This window comes from Falco punctatus (assembly GCF_963210335.1).
Source record: "Falco punctatus genome assembly, chromosome: 4".
NCBI classification, from domain to species: domain Eukaryota; kingdom Metazoa; phylum Chordata; class Aves; order Falconiformes; family Falconidae; genus Falco; species Falco punctatus.
The window spans coordinates 67,366,195-67,384,443 of record NC_137583.1 but is presented as its reverse complement, the minus strand read 5'-3'; the positions used below and the strand labels follow the sequence as shown (position 1 = coordinate 67,384,443).

General features: G+C 40.5%; 1 protein-coding gene across 2 annotated transcripts in view; it reads left to right on the top strand.

Annotated features, from left to right (window-relative positions):
- SVIL (supervillin) overlaps positions 1–18,249 on the top strand; it is a 79,204-nt gene that overhangs the window by 15,305 nt on the left and 45,650 nt on the right. For both annotated transcript variants that reach the window (XM_080383031.1, XM_080383030.1), the window contains exons 4-12: positions 3,572–3,629; positions 3,764–3,915; positions 4,316–5,000; positions 12,001–12,084; positions 14,110–14,997; positions 15,328–15,498; positions 16,119–16,153; positions 17,299–17,360; positions 17,724–17,863. In XM_080383031.1, the coding sequence (XP_080239157.1) occupies positions 3,572–3,629; positions 3,764–3,915; positions 4,316–5,000; positions 12,001–12,084; positions 14,110–14,997; positions 15,328–15,498; positions 16,119–16,153; positions 17,299–17,360; positions 17,724–17,863 (2,275 nt within the window). The remainder of the gene's footprint in view (positions 1–3,571; positions 3,630–3,763; positions 3,916–4,315; positions 5,001–12,000; positions 12,085–14,109; positions 14,998–15,327; positions 15,499–16,118; positions 16,154–17,298; positions 17,361–17,723; positions 17,864–18,249) is intronic.

Genomic DNA, 18,249 nt, shown 5'->3' with positions numbered 1-18,249 from the left:
CCTCTGCTGTTGTCAAAGAGGGCTTTCAGCAAAAACATATTTATATTCTGTAACAAATGATTCTGAAAGATTTCTGAAATCTGTAAGAAATCTTTCACCTTAATTTAAGGAGTTTTGTAAGCATTTTTATAAGGTGCCCTCCAGATGTACTTTTTGATTTTTATTCTGGGACAAGGCATGAAACAATACTGCTTTTGCTAAATACTGGTATTAGAAGGTAAATTTTGCTCAGAAGGTCTACAGTTACCAAAATTAAGATGCCTCTTGGGAGTCTACCTTAGAGAGTATCCTGCCATAGCAACCTGCTCAACATCCTAAACTAAAGCCTGAAGTTCAGGGCTGTTCCTGAACTGTGGCTGTTCTTCCTGTTGCCCTTAACTATACTGAGCAACAGTGCTTACAAAGTGTGTTGGCGTGAAGAAACTTAGATGAGGAGCTTTTACTGTGAATTTAGTTATTTTAAGCTTCTTAGTCTTTTCATATATGCTGAATCAGATCTTTGTGCTACGTTTTAGGTAGAAGTGGTGTTATTCTTTAACACTGTCATGGATGTTTTTGAAATGGTATAGCCTTTGATGGTCATGGGGAGAAACATCCCATGAACAGATGGGAGATTGGCACCAACATGTCCAAACTGCAAACTAAAAAAGAGAAACCCTATCACCTAAGCTTGCAATGGCCAACCACTGTCCTTATGAGTGAAATTTCTCCAACTGGCTTTCATGTTTTGAAGTCAAATACTTTATTCAGCAAAAAGAAATCACTAGAGTAGAAGACTTCCTGCATTTTGTATTCTTTTTTTGCTTTATTTGTGCTTCTTTTCCCCACTTCCCCAGACGAAGAATATTGCTGAAACTGCTTTCACAAAAAAGCTCTGCAGATGTTGGCCAACCTAGCTGAAATTACTGTCTGGAATCTCAAGTGTGGAAAAAGTGTAAGGCAGCATAAGAGTAGTCCCATGCTATTTTTGTCCCATCTTGTTTGGGAAGGTGTTGGAGAGATTCTTCATGAGGCCAGTGCTCTTTTTAGGACTGCAAAAGGGTAGTAGAATCTCTGGAACTTCAGCTAACACATAGCAAGAGGGTGTTGAGCTAATGCTGCTGGGAGTTCTTTGGATGTTCCACATTTCTTGTATATGAACAACTTATAGTCACGTTTCCTTTTTTTGGGGGGAGGTGGGAAGATGACTTTAGTATATGAAGCTATGCTTTAGAGCTTTACTAAAGCTGGGTAAAAGACCTGTTCTCTGATGATGGTTTTAGGGACTGTATAAATTGGTGACTAGGGAAGAAAAATGATCAGGATTTGGATGGAATGTAGTTTTATTAACTGTGAGCTGTGGAGGCCTTTGACCTGTCTGAAGTGGCAGAACAGTTATGGGCTTTGTTTTGACCATTTCATGTATGTATAGCCAACAGATGGAACAGAAAAACTCTTAAAAGCCAGAGGAACAAACTTAAACAGAAGTAGATTTGGCAGAGGTGAGAGGGAAATATTCGTAAGAAATCATTTTCTTTGGTGTGAATGTGAGATGAAGGCTGGTTTCATATGGTTAAATTCTCTGTTTAATACACTTCTATAGCTAGCACAGCTTGAATAGGCAGGGCAGCTGCAGGAACTGCTCATGCATTGTGAGAAAAAACTGTGAAAACAACATGTAAAGGCTCACCTTTGCTTTGGTATTGGTTCAGGATGCAAATTCTGCATTGCCCAAGTCCAGTTTCCACCCGTCTCCAGAGATCTGTGCCTGGAGTTTGCTGACTTTCAGTGGCTATCTTGCACTGTAAACCTCGTCAGCAGTATATAGGCTTCAATCTGCTTTGCTGCAGATGCTGAAACTAGGCGTGGAAGAAGTGTCCCTTGGGTTAGTGCTGTTAAGTAGCTGCATACTTGGCTACTCTGCATTGCTAGTTACATCAAATGTCTACGTATCAGATTTTTTTTCATGGCATGATCACAATCTGAGCTAACCTGGCTTGAGGAATTGAGGCGGATAGCTTGAGTCTACTTTCTGTAAAAACATAGACTAAACGAGTTGTTTTGGGGAGTGGCCCAGTTGATTTCTTCCCCTGGTTAATCACACATGCTCAGTGGGCCCTCATGTGTAGCCTCAGACACTACATTCATACCTCATTCATTTGCTTCTCTGAGTAGTCATGATCAGAACACATTCATTCTTGGTGATGCAAGAAATTTTACCTGAAGTCCTAGTGGCCTTTCAGCACATAAGGTTGATATGGCAGCCAATGTCAATAATGTCTGTATCTATGAGGTATGAGCAGTGGTATTGACTATAGCCAGCTTCCTGAATATCCATCAGCTGAGCTGAAACCCTGACTTAGCGATGCATGCAGAGGAAAGCGAGAGAAGGTGCATCAGACCTTTGAAAGGGTGGTGTTTCAATAATGTTTATCTTCGAAGTATCTAGAGCTATGAAGTCTGGTAGGGAAGAAAGGTGATAGATTTACTTCTGCTGTGGTGTGGAACAGCGTCTACTGGACACTTCTGGCTCATCAGGCATTTCTGATGGCAATCTAAGGCTGACTTAGCAGGCTGTAGGCTTTAGCTTGCTTTAACTTGTGATCCCTGGGTCCACAGGATCAGAACCCCAGAGGTGCATTACATCAGAAGGCACATACAGCTTTTAGCACCGTATCATTGCCTTGGCAAAGATACGGGTGGGTATGTGGCAGGGGGTTGTTAGGCACACCACCTTCCCCCTCCCCATCCTTTGGCAATGTGGATGGTTTCTCTTCCTGGTGGTAAGAAGTCACACCATACTTGTTTATGTAGCACTCACTGCTCCAGTGTGGTTTGCAAACATCACTGATAACTGCACATGTGTGTGTGTGTGTATATATATAGGGATTACTTCATCTGTCATGCCTCCTGTTGGTTCACTACTATTTTGTGAACTGTGACAGCTGTCTACTAGCACATAACACCACCAAACAGTTTAGGGGGAGAGAAGGAAAGTATGTCCAATTGAAACTACAAGGGAAAATTAGCAAGGTAGAAAGTGATTAGCCATGCAGGAATATCATGAGGGTACGTGGTAATTTTTACTCCAACCATGAGTCACTGTGATTCTTGCGATTTGCTCAATATAAGGGAGTGGAGGAAAGTAAGGAATAGAGGACACTGTTTCTCTTTAAACATACTCAGTCCCCAACCTCTGTTTAGACAAGATAAAGCAGTAGTTCCATACTACCTGGTTTTGAAATAGGTTATTATAGCATGTGAGCTTGACCTCAGCTAATCAAAATACAACATACCCACTTTGTACTAGATTTTGAAAACTGCTAGGATGGCATAGCAGATTCTACCTTAGCCTGGAAGTACCTGGAGGGGGGGACACCTTGGTGTTTACACCTGTGTACCTAATGCACTTTTGACAACACAAGCTTAATAATAGAGTAAAACAAGGAAAATGTTTGTTCCCTGACAAAAGCTGTTTCAAACCTCTTACCTCTATTTGACTGTTCCTTCTTATCCTAAAGCATTATAGCAAGTTTCTGTGAGTTTCTGAAGCTTAGTAGCTTATAAACTGCATAATCTTTTGTTGTCTCAGTTTCAGAATTAAGAAAACTGTTTGAACCAAACCACCAAGATTTTTTGGAAATGAAAAGGTAAAAAAAAAAAAAAAAAAAAGTCTTTGGCCTTTAAAACAAAACACACAGCTGTTTTGTTATCTCCTCTTAGAAACTTAGAAACCTCAAATCTTCAAAGATGCTTGATCTCACATTGTTAACATCTTTTTCAGAAAAGAGAGAATAGCTAGACGCTTAGAAGGAATTGAAAATGATACGCAGCCTATGCTTCTACAAAACTGTCCAGGATCAGTCACACACCGATTACTAGAGGAAGATACACCGAGATATATGCGTGCAACTGATCCATACAGTCCCCACTTAGGTAAGCAGCATATATCAGTCAATCTTGTATTGCTGAATTACTTCATGTTTACTGCCCTATCATTTGTGCAGTACATGGAAGGGAGTTTTATAGAAGAGCTGTAGTCAGGGGTTTTTTTAACTTGCCTTTTAATTCTTCAGTTGTCTTATTTGAAAAAGGTTTATTATCCATATTGTTTTAAACCAACAATAATTTCATATAAGTCTTGTAAAGAATTATAAATAATACACACTTCTTAATCATTTGTATGAGATATAAGTGCAAAAATGTCATGTGTCTATTTAGTCATTAGTACACTTTGTAAGAAAATGGGAAGCTTTTAGTTCACTTGATGTGGATGGCGGGTAGGGTACTTGGAGTTTTGGGATGGACTTGCTCATATATGGTGTACTTTTGACAGGAAGATCAAATGAAGAGGAAGAAACTTCAGATTCTTCTGTAGAAAAACAACCCAGATCATCAAGATACCGAACAGAAATCACAGGAGGTAATACAGAGCCCTTATATACTACAGGAAACATGGATGTCCAGGAACTAGAGTCAAAAGCAGAAAGAATAGCTAGGTACAAGGCAGAAAGGCGGCGCCAGCTGGCAGAAAAATATGGATTATCTCTTGATTCTGATTTGGATTCTGACTACTCATCCAGATATACACGGGCAAGGAAAGATCCTGACAGCATGGAAAGAAAGGGAATGAAAAGTGAAAGGCAAGGTGATGACAACAAGGACTGTGGCTCCTTGTATTTGTCTAGGACTGAGGTGAAGGAGTCGAAGAGTGTGATTGCTGAATCCAAAGAGTGCTCCAGCCATGGAAAAGATGTTGTTCCAGACAAAGAAGACCTCTCAAATGAAAAGAGTGATGGAAAAGCAGATGATGACAGTGCCATTGGACAGGTTTCTGACCCTTCAGCAACCTTGGATAGTTCTGTCTCCCTTTCACTTCCTGGGCGAGAATCTTCCTCCTATAATGAAGTGCCAATATCACCAAAGCAAACCCCCAGAGAGTCCCTTTCGTCACCAAAGCGGGCAGCCTCACCAATCCATTTGCAGAATGACCAGCACTTGCACAGCAACATCAGACAAAGGTAAGCATGATTTTTATTGTCTGTTTGTACAGTAGCTTCTTTTATCTTAGATCGCCTTCTGCAGCAATGTCTAATGTATTTATTACCGTTGATGAATGTATTAAGGGGCTTTGGATGTCTCAGGCCCTTTGGGGTGGGAGGAGAGGAATAACTAAGATATTTATGCAAACCAGAAATTGATGCACTTATGGTTCTAAATCTGCTTTTTTTTTTTTTTTTTCTTTCTCCTTAACTATTCTCCATAACTATTTCTTTTCTCCATTAGAGTAAGCCTTTAACTTTTTTCTTTGGCATCTTGTAATTGTTTGGTGGGGGGTTTCCAAGTAAAGGCAAGTTGTTTCTCAGCAAAGTCTTGAATAGCTTCGTGATGGCTTCCGCGAAAATAAAACAGTTCTCAGAGTTTAAAGCTGAAAAGCATCTTGGGTCAGTTGAAATAATAGCCCTTTTCCTGCTGAGACAGTGTAAAAAACCTTCTGAACTGTTACAGTTAATCTTTCAGATAATACTGGGGTATGTGTGTGAAGGGGCAGAGGGGAGAGTTAAAATTTCATGCTGAATTTAAGAAAATGTAGCCTTCCTCGTGGTATGCTAAATTGCTTCAGATTTGACAAATTTACTCCAGTAATAGGATAACCAGATTCTTCCAGAAGGAAAAAAAAACACAACAGTTTTCACTAATTTCACATCATAATTTCACATTATGGTATGGTAACTGGAAACAACGCGTAGCTAAGAATTTAAAAGCAAGATTCTCTCTAAGTGTGATTCTTTAATTTCTATGTAGATGCATAGATGTAAAATAGTAACTGTAAAAACTTAAGTTAGTGTTGCAGCTCAAAATGATGTAAATTGTAAGGAGAACTTAATTGTAAACACATCTGCATCATGCTGAGCAGTGCTGACTGTTTCTAAGAAACTGAAATGAACTGGCATAAACAGAACAACTACACATTTTGGCATTTTTTGCAGTAGGTTCAGAAGCAAGCTACCTTCACTCGGTGGCTTTATTCCTCCCTTCAAAATCAAAAAACTTGATTCTTACTTGTTGTGGCCTTTCTTATTAACTGGCATAAGCATACCTTAAAGTTTGAATGAAGCAGTCTTCCATGTCGAAGGTTAATGACCTGGAGGATTAAGTCATCTATTTACAGTGCCTGTAAACTGCTGAAATGTACTTAGCCTTCTCTTTCGTTTCACTTTATTGCATAGGATACACCAGTATAGTCTCTTTAATAATTTGTTTCATAGCTTTTGATTGTTTAGGTGACTTCTAATCCTGCTCATCTTCTTTTGCATGGATACGTAGCTATATGAGCTATCATTGGACTCTCCCAATTAAGCCAAAATTCTAAAGGAATATTGTAATTTCAAAAAAGCCATCAGAGGGAAAGTAAGTCAACATATCAACATACTTAGGAAGTATGACCTTCTATTTAGTTTATGTTTTAAGCTTATAATTCTGGTGCTACAATAAGGAAAATACTCATTGCAGGATCACCCATGCAGCTGAGACCAGAGTTGTGCTGAAACTCCTTGAGCTGACTAGGTTCTTTCAGGCGCCAAAAAACTTGTCTTTAAAGCAGTCGCAACTCAAATGCTACAAAATATTATCCCTTATCCTCAAGTAGTGAATTTGAGATAAATCTCTTGACTAATCCAGTTACTGATAGGAAGGGAAATTGGAGCAATGGACCCTTGGCAGGTTCTTTTCTTTGTTTTATCATGTGAAGGAAGGGACAAATTTTTCAGCCTTAGGACAGCAAAGAGAATATCCCATCAAACTTTATAGCCAAGAATGGTCTGCTGCAGTGTAAAAAGAGGGTTTATTTTTTTGCTCTCATAAAGAAATCCTAGTCACTGTTTCTGTGAGGGGAAACCAATAAAGCACTGAATAATGAAATGCCTTCTAGATTGTTCTCTCCAGCTCAGGAGAAGCTGCACTGCACACAGCATTGGTGGGATAGCAGTTGTCCTGGTGAAACACGTGCTGGCTATAGAGAGACACCTGAACCTCCTCATTCACAGATCAGCCTTTAATGTAGAGAAACCATGTCTCCTTATAAAGCTCTTTCATTTTTAGTTAGCAAGTGTGGGGTTTTTTTTATAATGCAGCTTTATAAACCAGTTACAAGTTCAGACTGAGCAGGCTGAAGGCATTATCAAATCATTCACAAATTCCAGCTGTTTCTTTTTAAAGCTGCCACTTCTGGCATTACCTATTTATTTATAATAAAAGATGCTGCAAAAGTTGGGTGGAAGAGATTTATAAGGAAACTGTTTTTAATGGGGACATACTTTTAAATATGTTAAAAGTTATATGTGTGAAGCACTAAGGGGTCAGCTATGTTTGGCAAACACTGGAGACAGGCCCCTTCTGCAAGGTCTTCCTTTTTTTGAGACTTTGTTGTTCTCGATTTCTAGATAGGTAAGATCCATTCTGAAGTAAGTTCTGACAACTCCATCCTATTTGTAGTATGGTCAGGTTTACTTCTCTGCAGTCTCTACGCTCTGCAGTAGTGCCATACTAAACAAAAGAGAGTGGGGCAAAAGCATCAGGAATGGAGTTGGCAGATCCTTTAAGTATGCTTTCCATAAAGTGCAAGAGTTCTTGATCCCCCCAGTGTAAGAAATCGGGAAAGCAAGAGACCTGCATGGATCAGTCAAGACCTGCTGGTCAAACTAGAGGGCCAGAAGGAAATGCACAGGCAGTGGAAGCGCGGACAGGCATCCTGGGAAGAGTATAGGGGTTGCTGCCTGGTTGTATAGGGATGGGGTCAGGAAGGCCAAGGTGTGCCTGGAGCTGAACGTGGCAAGGAATGCAAAAAATAGTAAGAAGGGTTTCTACAGGTATGTATACCAGAAAAGGAAGGTCAAAGAAAGCACACACCCCCAGTGATCAAGTTTGGCAAACTGGTAACAACAGACGAGAAGGCTGAGGTATTCAACAACTTCCTTGCCTCAGTCTTCACTGGCAGCCTATCTTCTAACACTTCTTGAGTGGATGGACCGCAAGACAGGGACTGAGGGAGCACAGTCCCTCGCACTGTAAGAGACGATCAGGTCCATGGATGCCTGAGGAACCTGAATATGCATGAGTACGGTACCTGTCAGGATGCATCCCAGAGTCCTGTGAGAATTAGCTGATGCAGTCGCCAAGCCACTCTCCATGATATTTGAAAAGTCATGGCAGTCAGGTGAAGACCCTGGTGACTGGAAAATGGGAAATATTGCACCAATTTTTACAAAGGGTAGAAAGGAGGGCTCTGGGAGCTACCAACCTGTCAGCCTCACATCTGTGCCTGGGAAGATCGTGGAACAAATCCTTCTAGAAGCTATGCTAAGGCACATGGAGAACAGGGAGGTGATTCAAGGCTTAACCAAGGGGGGGTCCTGCCTGACCAACCTAGTGGCCTTCTATTATGGAGTGACTAAATCAGTGGATAAGGGAAGAGCTATGGATGTCATCTGTCTGGACTTCTGTAAGGCCTTTGACATGGTTCCTCACAACATTCTTCTCTAAATTGGCAAGATATGGATTTAATAGGTGGACAGTTCAGTGGATGAGGAATTAGTTGGATGGTCACATCCAGAGAGTGGTGGTCAATGGCTCAATGTGCAGGTGGAGATTGGTGACAAGCAGTGTCCCTCAGGGGTCCACATTGAGACCAGCACTGGTTAGTATCTTCACCAATGTCACAGACAGTGGGATCGAGTGCACCCCCAGCAAGTTGGCAGGCAACACCAGGCTGAGTGGTGCAGCTGGCCTGCCTGAGGGACACGTTACCATTTAGAGGGACCTGGACAAGCTTGAGGAGTGGACCCATGTGAACCTCATGAGGTTCAACAAAGCCAAGTGCAAGGTCCTGCACCTGGGTGGGGGCAACCCCTGATACCAATACAGGCTGGGGGATGAAGGGATTGCGAGCAGCTTTGAGGGGAGGGACTCGGGGGTACTGGTAGATGAAAAGCTGGACATAGGCCAGCAATGTGTGCTTGCAGCCCAGAAACCCAACCGTATCTTGGGCTGCATCAAAAGAAGTATGGCCAGCAGGCTGAGGGAGATGATTCTGCCCCTCTACTCCATGGTGGTGAGACCCCACCTGGAGTGCTGCGTCCAGCTCTGGAGTCCTCAGCACAGGGAAGACATGGACCTGTTGGAGCGGGTCCAGAGGAGGGCCACAAAAAGGATCAGAGGGGTGCAGCACCTCCCCTACGAGGGAAGGCTGAGAGAGTCGGAGCTGTTCAGCCTGCAGAAGAGAAAGCTCTGGGAAGACCCTACTGCAGCCTTTCAATAATTAGAGGGGGCTTATAAGACTGAGGGGGACAGAATTTTTAATAGACCCTGTGGTGATAGGACAAGGGTTAATGGTTTTAAACTAAAAGAGGTTAGATTCAGACTAGACATAAGGAAGAATTTTTTTATGATGAGGGTGGTGAAACACTGGACCAGGTTGCCCAGAGAGGTGGTTAATGCCCCATCCCATCCCATCCCTGGAAACATTCAAGGTCAGATTGGACAGGGCTTTGAGCATCCTCATCTACTTGAAGCTGTCCCTGCTCATTGCAGGAGGATTGGACTAGATGACTTTTAGAGGTCCCTTCCAACACACACCATTCTATGACCCTTTGAATAAGTCATAACTTAGTACAAGTTACTGACTGCTTTATTACTAATTTCAAATTCTTTCTGGATGAGGCTTGGGTCAGTATTTGCATAAAACAAGTTTCCCACACTGTCTGTCTTTTGAAGAAAATCACCTGCACCCACAAGAGATATGGTGTAGCTCTTATACCAGTTAAGAGTTTACACTTTTGGTCTTGTTTGGATATGCATGTAGGCAGTAGTTGGTATTTTAAAAGGCCAAATTGCCAAGAGCCCATTCTTCATTTTAATACTTCTGACAACTTTGAGTGCTCAATGGTGTAATATTCACATTTAAGAATAACCTCTCAGAAACTCTTGTCCCTGTTGCTGAATGGTAAAGAAGTCATTGCCTATTACCATGCAGTCTGTTTAAAGCTACTATGTGGTAGTCTCCTATAAGGCCATTTGCACAATCAAAATAAGGGCTAACACCAGCTTTCCAGGTGGCTGCTGTTTTGTAGTCACTTCCACGTTATATAGGTTGCAGAATTGTTGTTATTAAATCTAAATTTGCTGAGTTCAAATTGGAAAATGAATGTGTCTTGCTTTGGAATACATATGAAAGGTTTGTGCCTTCAGTCCTAAGAAGATTTAATAATTAATCCTATTATCCATCACTGAGAAAACAACAAAGTGCTGAGAAGGTATCATTTGACATTGTCTGTGTTTGGCTGCTGAAGTGGCTGATTAACTCTAAATTCAAAACATGGCTTGTGTCCTTCTGACTACTCTTTTCAAAGGGTGAATGATCAAGTACAAATAATTGCTGCTTGGGCCATGCCCACTGCAAAATGTGCCAAATTACACATTAAGAGACGAGAAGGAAGTTTGCTTGTTTCAAAGCAGTTCCAGCTATGGGGGTCAGCTCCTGTGAAAGGTTTTTACCTCCTATTTGGTCAGTTTCTTTAGGAACATAAAAACATTTTGAAAAATAAAAGGTGTTTTTAACAGTCAGTTTGACCTTTTTCTAAACTTGATTTGGATGACATGACAACTGTAGGTGAGTTCTCAAATCTAAACCTATTTGCAGTAAATACACTGTTATCTTAAAACCAGTCATTGATTTCACCTTTTCCAACTATTTTTATTTAAAGACCAGCTAAGAAAAATGGAAGTAGATGACCTGGAGCTTAATTTGGGATTTTCATCCCAGATGGCTCTACTGCAATGTGAGGACTTCTTTCAGACATAGCTATAGGTAATGGAAAACGGCTTGGATGCTTGTCATCTGCAGGGAGTTTGTTTGTAAATGTTAGTGTGGCTGGACAGTCTGTGCTTGCAGGGCTAAAAGTATTTGATGTGACCTGTTGGAGCAAGTCCAGAGGGCCATGAAGACGATCAGAGGGCTGGAGCACCTCTGCCATGAAGACAGGCTGAGAGAGTTGGGGTTGTTCAGCCTGGAGAAGAGAAGGCTCCAGGGAGACCTTATAGCACCTTCGAGTACCTAAAGGGGCCTGCAAGAAAGCTGGAGAGGGACTTTTTACAGGGGCATGTAGTGACAGGACAAGGGGGAATGGCTTTTAACTGAAAGAGGGTAGATGTAGATTAGATATAAAGAAATTATTCACTGCAAGGGTGCTGAGACACTGGCACAGGTTGCCCAGAGAAGCTGTGGATGCCCCATCCCTGGCAGTGCTCAAGGCCAGGCTGGATGGGGCTTTGAGCAACCTGGGCTAGTGGGAGGTGTACCTGCCCATGGCAGGGGGGGTTGGAACTAGATGATCTTTACTTAGTTTTTTAAGCTTTTGCCTTTCCCCTGTCCCTCAGTGACACGGCATGTTTTACTTGAGCTGACTTGGTTTGCATTTCTGAAGCTTTTGTGATACAGGGCTACAAAAGGACAGAGGAGTTCCAGATGCTCCTGAGAATTTCTTAGGAAATATGATATAGCCATCTGAATTTCTACATTAGTTAAATTCATATAACTACTTCATTTTGGACCCAGTGGTCTTTACCACTTTAAACTACAAATTAAAGGAATGGCTTTAGCAACTTTTCCAGGTGTCCTTACATAAACACTCAAACGGACCTCCAGTGACAAATGGTAAAAAAAAATAAAAAAAATGCATAGTTGCTTTCACTTCTCAAATTCTGGACAAAACACACTTGGTAAAGTTACCTTTGCAGAGTATTTAACATTCTGAACACATTTTAGTTGTTTGTGGAATGAAAATGATAGGGTTTTTCAGTTTATCACCTTTCAATTTGATTAACCTGCTGTGCTTTTGTTTTCCTGAACAGTCCTCTCTAATTGAGTAATTAGAAAAAAAAAATCAGTGGGGAGGGAAGATTGGGAGAAAAAATGGGAGTATGTGTTGAAATCTCAAAAATTACCTGAAGTTCTGTTTTCTGTAGTAGTGCAGGGAAAGCAAAACCTGAATGGTTTCTTCAGAAAGATTCGGAAGGGGACACACCTTCACTTATCAGCTGGCCCTCCAGGTATCCTGAAACATAACTGTGTGGCTAACAATCAGACTACAAACCTGCCCTTTCTTTCCCTTTACTCTGTCTTCATTTAACATTTGCCTTTAATTTTCCTTTAACAGCAGCAAGTTAGAAAGCATTGTTTCTTGTGGATAAACAGCTGCTGAAACTTTCTGAAGCACCTGCTTTTACTGTAACTTACAACTGATTGGTATTTTGATAAAGTAAAAATGCCCCTAGCTTCTTCCATAGACACTGTCATTGTGGCTCCCATTGATTTTTATAACTTCTTTATTCTGCTTTGTACTCTGCAAAGCAGCAGATTTTTATACCACACACCATTCTATCTTAGCATTTCCTACAATGTATTCCTTGAATATTAAAGGAGAGGTACAAGAGAAATAAAAAAAAATATATATTGAAAAGTAAAGCAAGATCTTGATCAGAGCTACAAGCAGCTGCTTTCTCCCATTTTGGTCACACATGCAGTTAGCCCACCATGAGAAGCATTGCAGGAAGACTCTTTTTCCATTATTCTGATTAAAGTAATTCTTATAACCCAGTACTAACATCAGTGTTAATGTTCTGGAGAATGCTTGCTACATGTTGTTTAAAGAATCACTTTTTCAAACTGAGCACACTTTCTGTGCTTAACTTTGAGAAGTTTCCCTGATTAAGTGCACTGATCCTTAGGGATAAGAAACACCAAAATATTAGAAACGTTAGTGTTTCAGATAACTTTGGATGTCCTGGCTTATTCTCTATTAATTTGCCTTTCTTCCTAAATTTTGCTTTTTTAAAAATAATGTAAACTCCAAAATGTCTTTTGGTAGCAAGCCTGGAATTGCACATACTTTCAGATGGACTGCTTGCTTTCAAATAAAAAGCTGGTCTCCTGTGGTGCTTGAGTTTCTTTCCTTCCTCAGAATTAAAATCTTTGTTTATACCCATGTGGGACAGGAGGAAGTACAGAGCTTTAATTTTTAATATTGTGTATGCAATATTTACCCACGCTCGCCCTATAAGCTGTCTGAACACTTGACGTAGCTGTAGAACTGCTGGAGAGCTTGCCTGCAGTTGTAGCCATAGAGCCTCCGGCTGCACACGCTTGCCTTCCACTAGTGCAGCAGTTAATGAACTGTCTAAAGTTAGAGTAAGACTCTGTTTTGCATGGACGTTACACGAGTCTAGAGGTGATTGCAGAAAATACACTGAAGTAAGGTAACTTTTGGGAACATGCCTGTCAGTTTTGCATGTTAGAATGTAAGGAAACATTGTAAAACAGAATGCCTGTTTTTGGGTGGGGGTTTGTTCCTTTTTTTTTTTTTTTTTTTTTTTAATACTTTTCTCCCCTGCAAGCCCTCTGAAGAGCAACAGCCATCCATAGCGTCACTTCCGGCTTTAAGGCTTGCACTTTCAACATTTATTGTCACATACTGAAACAGGTTATACTAAATGTAACATTTCTTGCATGATACACAAAAGCACAAGTAAAAATGTCTCTGGCAAAACCTCTGAAGGGCTAGGTGGATGTAACAATGTGGGTTTTCGTCCCTTTCCCCAATGTAACAGCCTCTTAGTATGCTGTAAGCTGTCCAGTATTTAGGTATATTCAGAAATCTGACTACACATGTGACTGCCAAGGAAATTTGCATTTCAGGCTGAACCTAACACTTCCATAACATAGAAAGCAGTTTTGATCATCTTGTTTGTTTGAGGCTATGGGTATGTGCTGTTTGACACACACAGTTGTGACCTCATGGGAACATGCTGTACGTTTTCAGAGCTTGCTCAGTTACCTTCTCAGGAGTCGTGCATGTTTGAGGGCGTGTGAATCACTTGAATGTTTTTGAGCAATGTTACTGCTAAGAATTGGGGACAGGGGGAGGAAGGGGTTGCATCGTAAGATTGCTTTCTTTTATGTATTGATTGCTTTTTATTTTAATACGATGTTGCTGTCTGTGCCCACAGTAGGTGTCTGTGTTCCTTCCCAGCTTGGGTATTGCTGTTCACAGCTTTAATCCTTTTTCTTTCTTAAAGAGTAAAAGTTAGAGAGAAACTGGTGAAAGAGGAAAGTGCTCGTGGAAGCCCTGAACTTGTCACAGACACAGTATCTCACAGAAAATCCCATCCAGTGCCAGCCCACTACATGCCTCTTCAGACAGAAACATCTGCCTTTGATAGGGTTATAAATCAGCCCGTCAGTTCAGTCCGCCAACCAATACATGGCTATATTCAGCCTGCTGGCACTGCTCACACAGCTCAGCTGATGGCAACAGAAGAACCAGCAAACAACTCTGTTGGCAGCCCTCTCCTACCAGACGGTGTTAGCCTCTTAACAAAATCGTCAGCGGCCACTGTATCAGAGAGTGAAAAGAAAGAGGCACTTGGTTATGGAGCAAAGCCCGATGAAGAGGATTCCTTGGAGGGTGAACAGGCTTCCAAAGGCAGAAGACCAATTTTGCCCTCTGAGATTCGCAAGCAAGGGAAGAACCATGAAGGCCTTTTTGGAGGAGGAGAATTGGATACCCCTGTGGGGAGTTCCTCTTTCGCAAGCAAGCTCAAAGTTAACTCAGAAGTTCAGAGAGAGCTGGAGTGCAATAAGAGGCAGGCTCCTGAGCAGCAGTTTAAGACCTCTGAGAATATAGAAAGGAGCGAAGCTGTTATGTACATACAGAGTGGGTCTGTATCGCAGCCTGCCAAGGCAAAAACTCCTGTTCGGAAAGTGTCGACCGCAAAGCATAAAGTCCTGACTCGCTCAGTGTCGGACTATACTGTGGCTCCTAAGCTAGAAGCTTTTAAATGTAAGGAGAGCACGGAAGCAAATGCACCAAACGGTGAGATTGGCATGGTTGACACAAAAGTCTCTGTTGCCCAGCTCCGTAATGTCTTTCTGGAGACTGCTAATGCCAACAAGAAAACGGAACTGTAGGTGACATTTCAGACGTATTTTCGTGTGAAATTTGCACGTCCTTAGCAAAAAATTACACACTCAACAGCAGTTGTGTTCAGCACTTAAAGCACACAGCTTGGCTCTCACCAGTGTGTACTGGAGGCTGAGATGGTCTGAATCCTGCTTTTGTGCTTCTGCTTGCTAGCGCAAGTTGTGATGTGGGGTAGCTGGAATGTGTACGTCTGTGCATGTTGCTGGAGGAGCATGCAGAGTGATCTCTAGTGAATTTTGAGATGCTTACATCTATGCTTTACTTCTCTCTTCTATTTTCTTTTCTATGCACTTTCTATCATGTGGTTTAAAAGTGAATCTCGGTTTGAGATGGCAACAGCAGGCAGCACTTTGTCTGCCAATGGTGACCGTGAAAGAGGGCCACGAAGGCCGAGGCGCTATTTTTCTCCTGGTGAAAATAGAAAGACTTCTGAGAGATTTAAAACTCAACCTATAACGTCAGCAGAACGAAAGGAGACAGATAGGTAGGCACACACGTAGCTCTGTGTAGTGTTCCGGTGCAGGTAGACACGAACAAGCTTGTGAAGAGATGCTCATTTGTTAGCATAAACATTTTGCAAGTTTATTGTTTCTCTTTAAAAACAATCAAGTATTTGTTATAGCCTCTTATGACATAAAACCCAAAACATCACTGACAAAACCAATTTGTTGAAAATCCCCCCAACGTAAAATGGTGATCAGTGAATCATCTTAAGGTATTACAGCTGTCAGGTTCTGTCTAATGATAAATGCTTTTGGTTTTATTTGAAGAAAAAAATCTACTCTGCCTTATCGTTTACTTTTTTGTAAACAACCAAAGCTACACATTTTATGTTAAAAGAGTGGGCAGCAAATCTTAGACTTTTAACTTCAGCAAGATGAACTGGAAATCATTTTTGTGTACTGTATTTAAGTTTGGCTGCAATTGCTTGCCTTTCTGCTTTATTAAGGGATGTCAAAGTAGGAACTGTTGAAACTTGAATAATAGATAGTTTTCCTATTCCTAAGACTTTTGAGGTCCTGCTATTTCAGATGGAGTTTGCATTTAATTTTTTTTATGTCTCATTTCCAACTAACTTCCTTCTGTTTGATAATTTTTTGCTAGGTCAATTCTGAGTGCAGAAATACCAACTGCTGAAGGTATGTTACTACATTATTTTCTTAGGAAGAAATGGGAGCAAATGTTTTGTTTTAAATGAATAATTATTTGATAATGCAAAGAAGTCCACTTGAAAATAGCTATCATTACCTATAATATGTTGGAAGTACCATTTTTCCTTGGGTTGTGTTTACTACAGACTTGATTTCAAATTCATTTAAGTCCAAAAGTCTTTCTGTGGATACTGAACTTTGTATGGAAGTTAAGAGGGGGAATGGCTTGTTATTTTTCAATATAGTTGGGGGTTTTTTTCCTGATTTAGACAATAAATAAGCTACTTGGCGAGGAAAAAAACCCACACACATTTTAATCAGCACTCTAGGACTAATAACTACATAAATAACTAAAAAAACCTTTACTGTAGTGTGAAACTTATTAGTAACATTTTCTAGCTAAGGAGGCTGCAAAGGCATTGGTTATTAAATTATATAAATCAGTCTGCCATCTTGCTTCTCTTTCCCTCTTGTCACTCTCGGCAAGTGTGTCACAAATTAAGTCGGTAATCTCATGAGTAACTAAATTTAGATTTAATGCTTTATGCTATTTGAAAGCTGATATTCTCTGCAGCTTTGAGATGCTGGCTCTTGGATCTGGAGGATGCTGATTTCAGCTCCTAAGGATACCAGCTGAGCCTCTGAATAATGGGGACACAAGGTGGTAAACAGAATGACCAGCGCTTCCAGAAGAGACCATTTTGTAGGTTCAATTAGTAGAAAACAGACATTCTACAAAGCAGGATGAATACTAACCCTTAAGAAAGTCTTTCAATCTAATTATTTTCATAGTTCATGTGTTATCATAGATATATTAAGTTTGATTATCATAAAAAGTTACTTGGATAACTTGAAAGCACGTGAAAGTATTGAAGACAAGTCTTTTGTTCTCAAATCATGTTAAGGATTTTCCTCTGATGCAATATGTGTAAAAAGAAGTAAAGTTTAAACAATTTGGTTCATGATAAGTCTTTTGTTAAAAGGGAGGAACAGCCAGCTTATTTGCTGGTGGTGCTTCTTAACTTAGTAAAACATAACTTCTGAGGAGCTCAAAAATCATTTAGTCAAAAAACCCCTTGCACTTAATAGGAACTTGATTCCTTATATCCAGTCTCCTTTTTTCCTTTGTGTAGATGAAGAGAAATTGGATGACCGAGCCAAACTAAGCGTAGCTGCAAAGAGGCTGCTTTTTAGAGTAAGTATTACATTCTCTTAACAGAAGGCTGAGTTAAACATTTCACGTACAAGATGCTGAAGAGCCCAAAGTGCGTTAGAGTGAATTGTAATGCAGTTGACCAAGTCCAAGCTACATAACTTTTTTTACTTCATCTCACGTATCTATACAGTAGACCTGTTGCTCGAAAGTCTTCTTTAAGAATGTAATGTAGAGAGATGTGTAGTTAGTTTTAACTCTGTGATACCTACTGTGCAATTATTTCCTCCTATTTCAGAGATGGGCATTTGGGAAATTTACTACTTTGCATGCAGGAAAGCTAAAAAGAAAGTACTGTTTTAGAACTTTCTTCCCTGGTTTTAATTACGATATATGTCTTCTTAGGAAATGGAGAAATCATTTGAAATGAAAAATATTCCTAAACCACCTACAAGAAGTTCAGCAGTAGAGAGAAGACTGCGGCGTTTGCAGGATAGATCACACACGCAACCAATTACCAGTGAGGAAGTGGTCATTGCAGCTACGTAAGTATTGTACATATGTTGGCTCTAAATTTGGTTCCTGCTTTTAAATCTGGGAGTAAGTTCCATATATGTGGTATTTACAACTTCGTAACAGGGAAAACACTTATTGTTAAGGGCCAACTTCCTTGAGAACCACAATGGAAACTATATTGAAATTCCTTTTTAGAAGTAGAGGGACTAGTAAAGCATAACTTGTATGACTGTAATTTGGTAGAAAGCTTATGCACCTGTAGATCAGGTAAATGGGATTAATCATAGCATTGGTTTGTAACTCAAATAAAAAAAAATACATTGTGCTGAGGGAAATGGCACAATTTCTTAAGCAATGTATATTTGTATTGTGGAAAAACTTTTACACTCTGAAATCTCAAAGATACTTTTTGAAA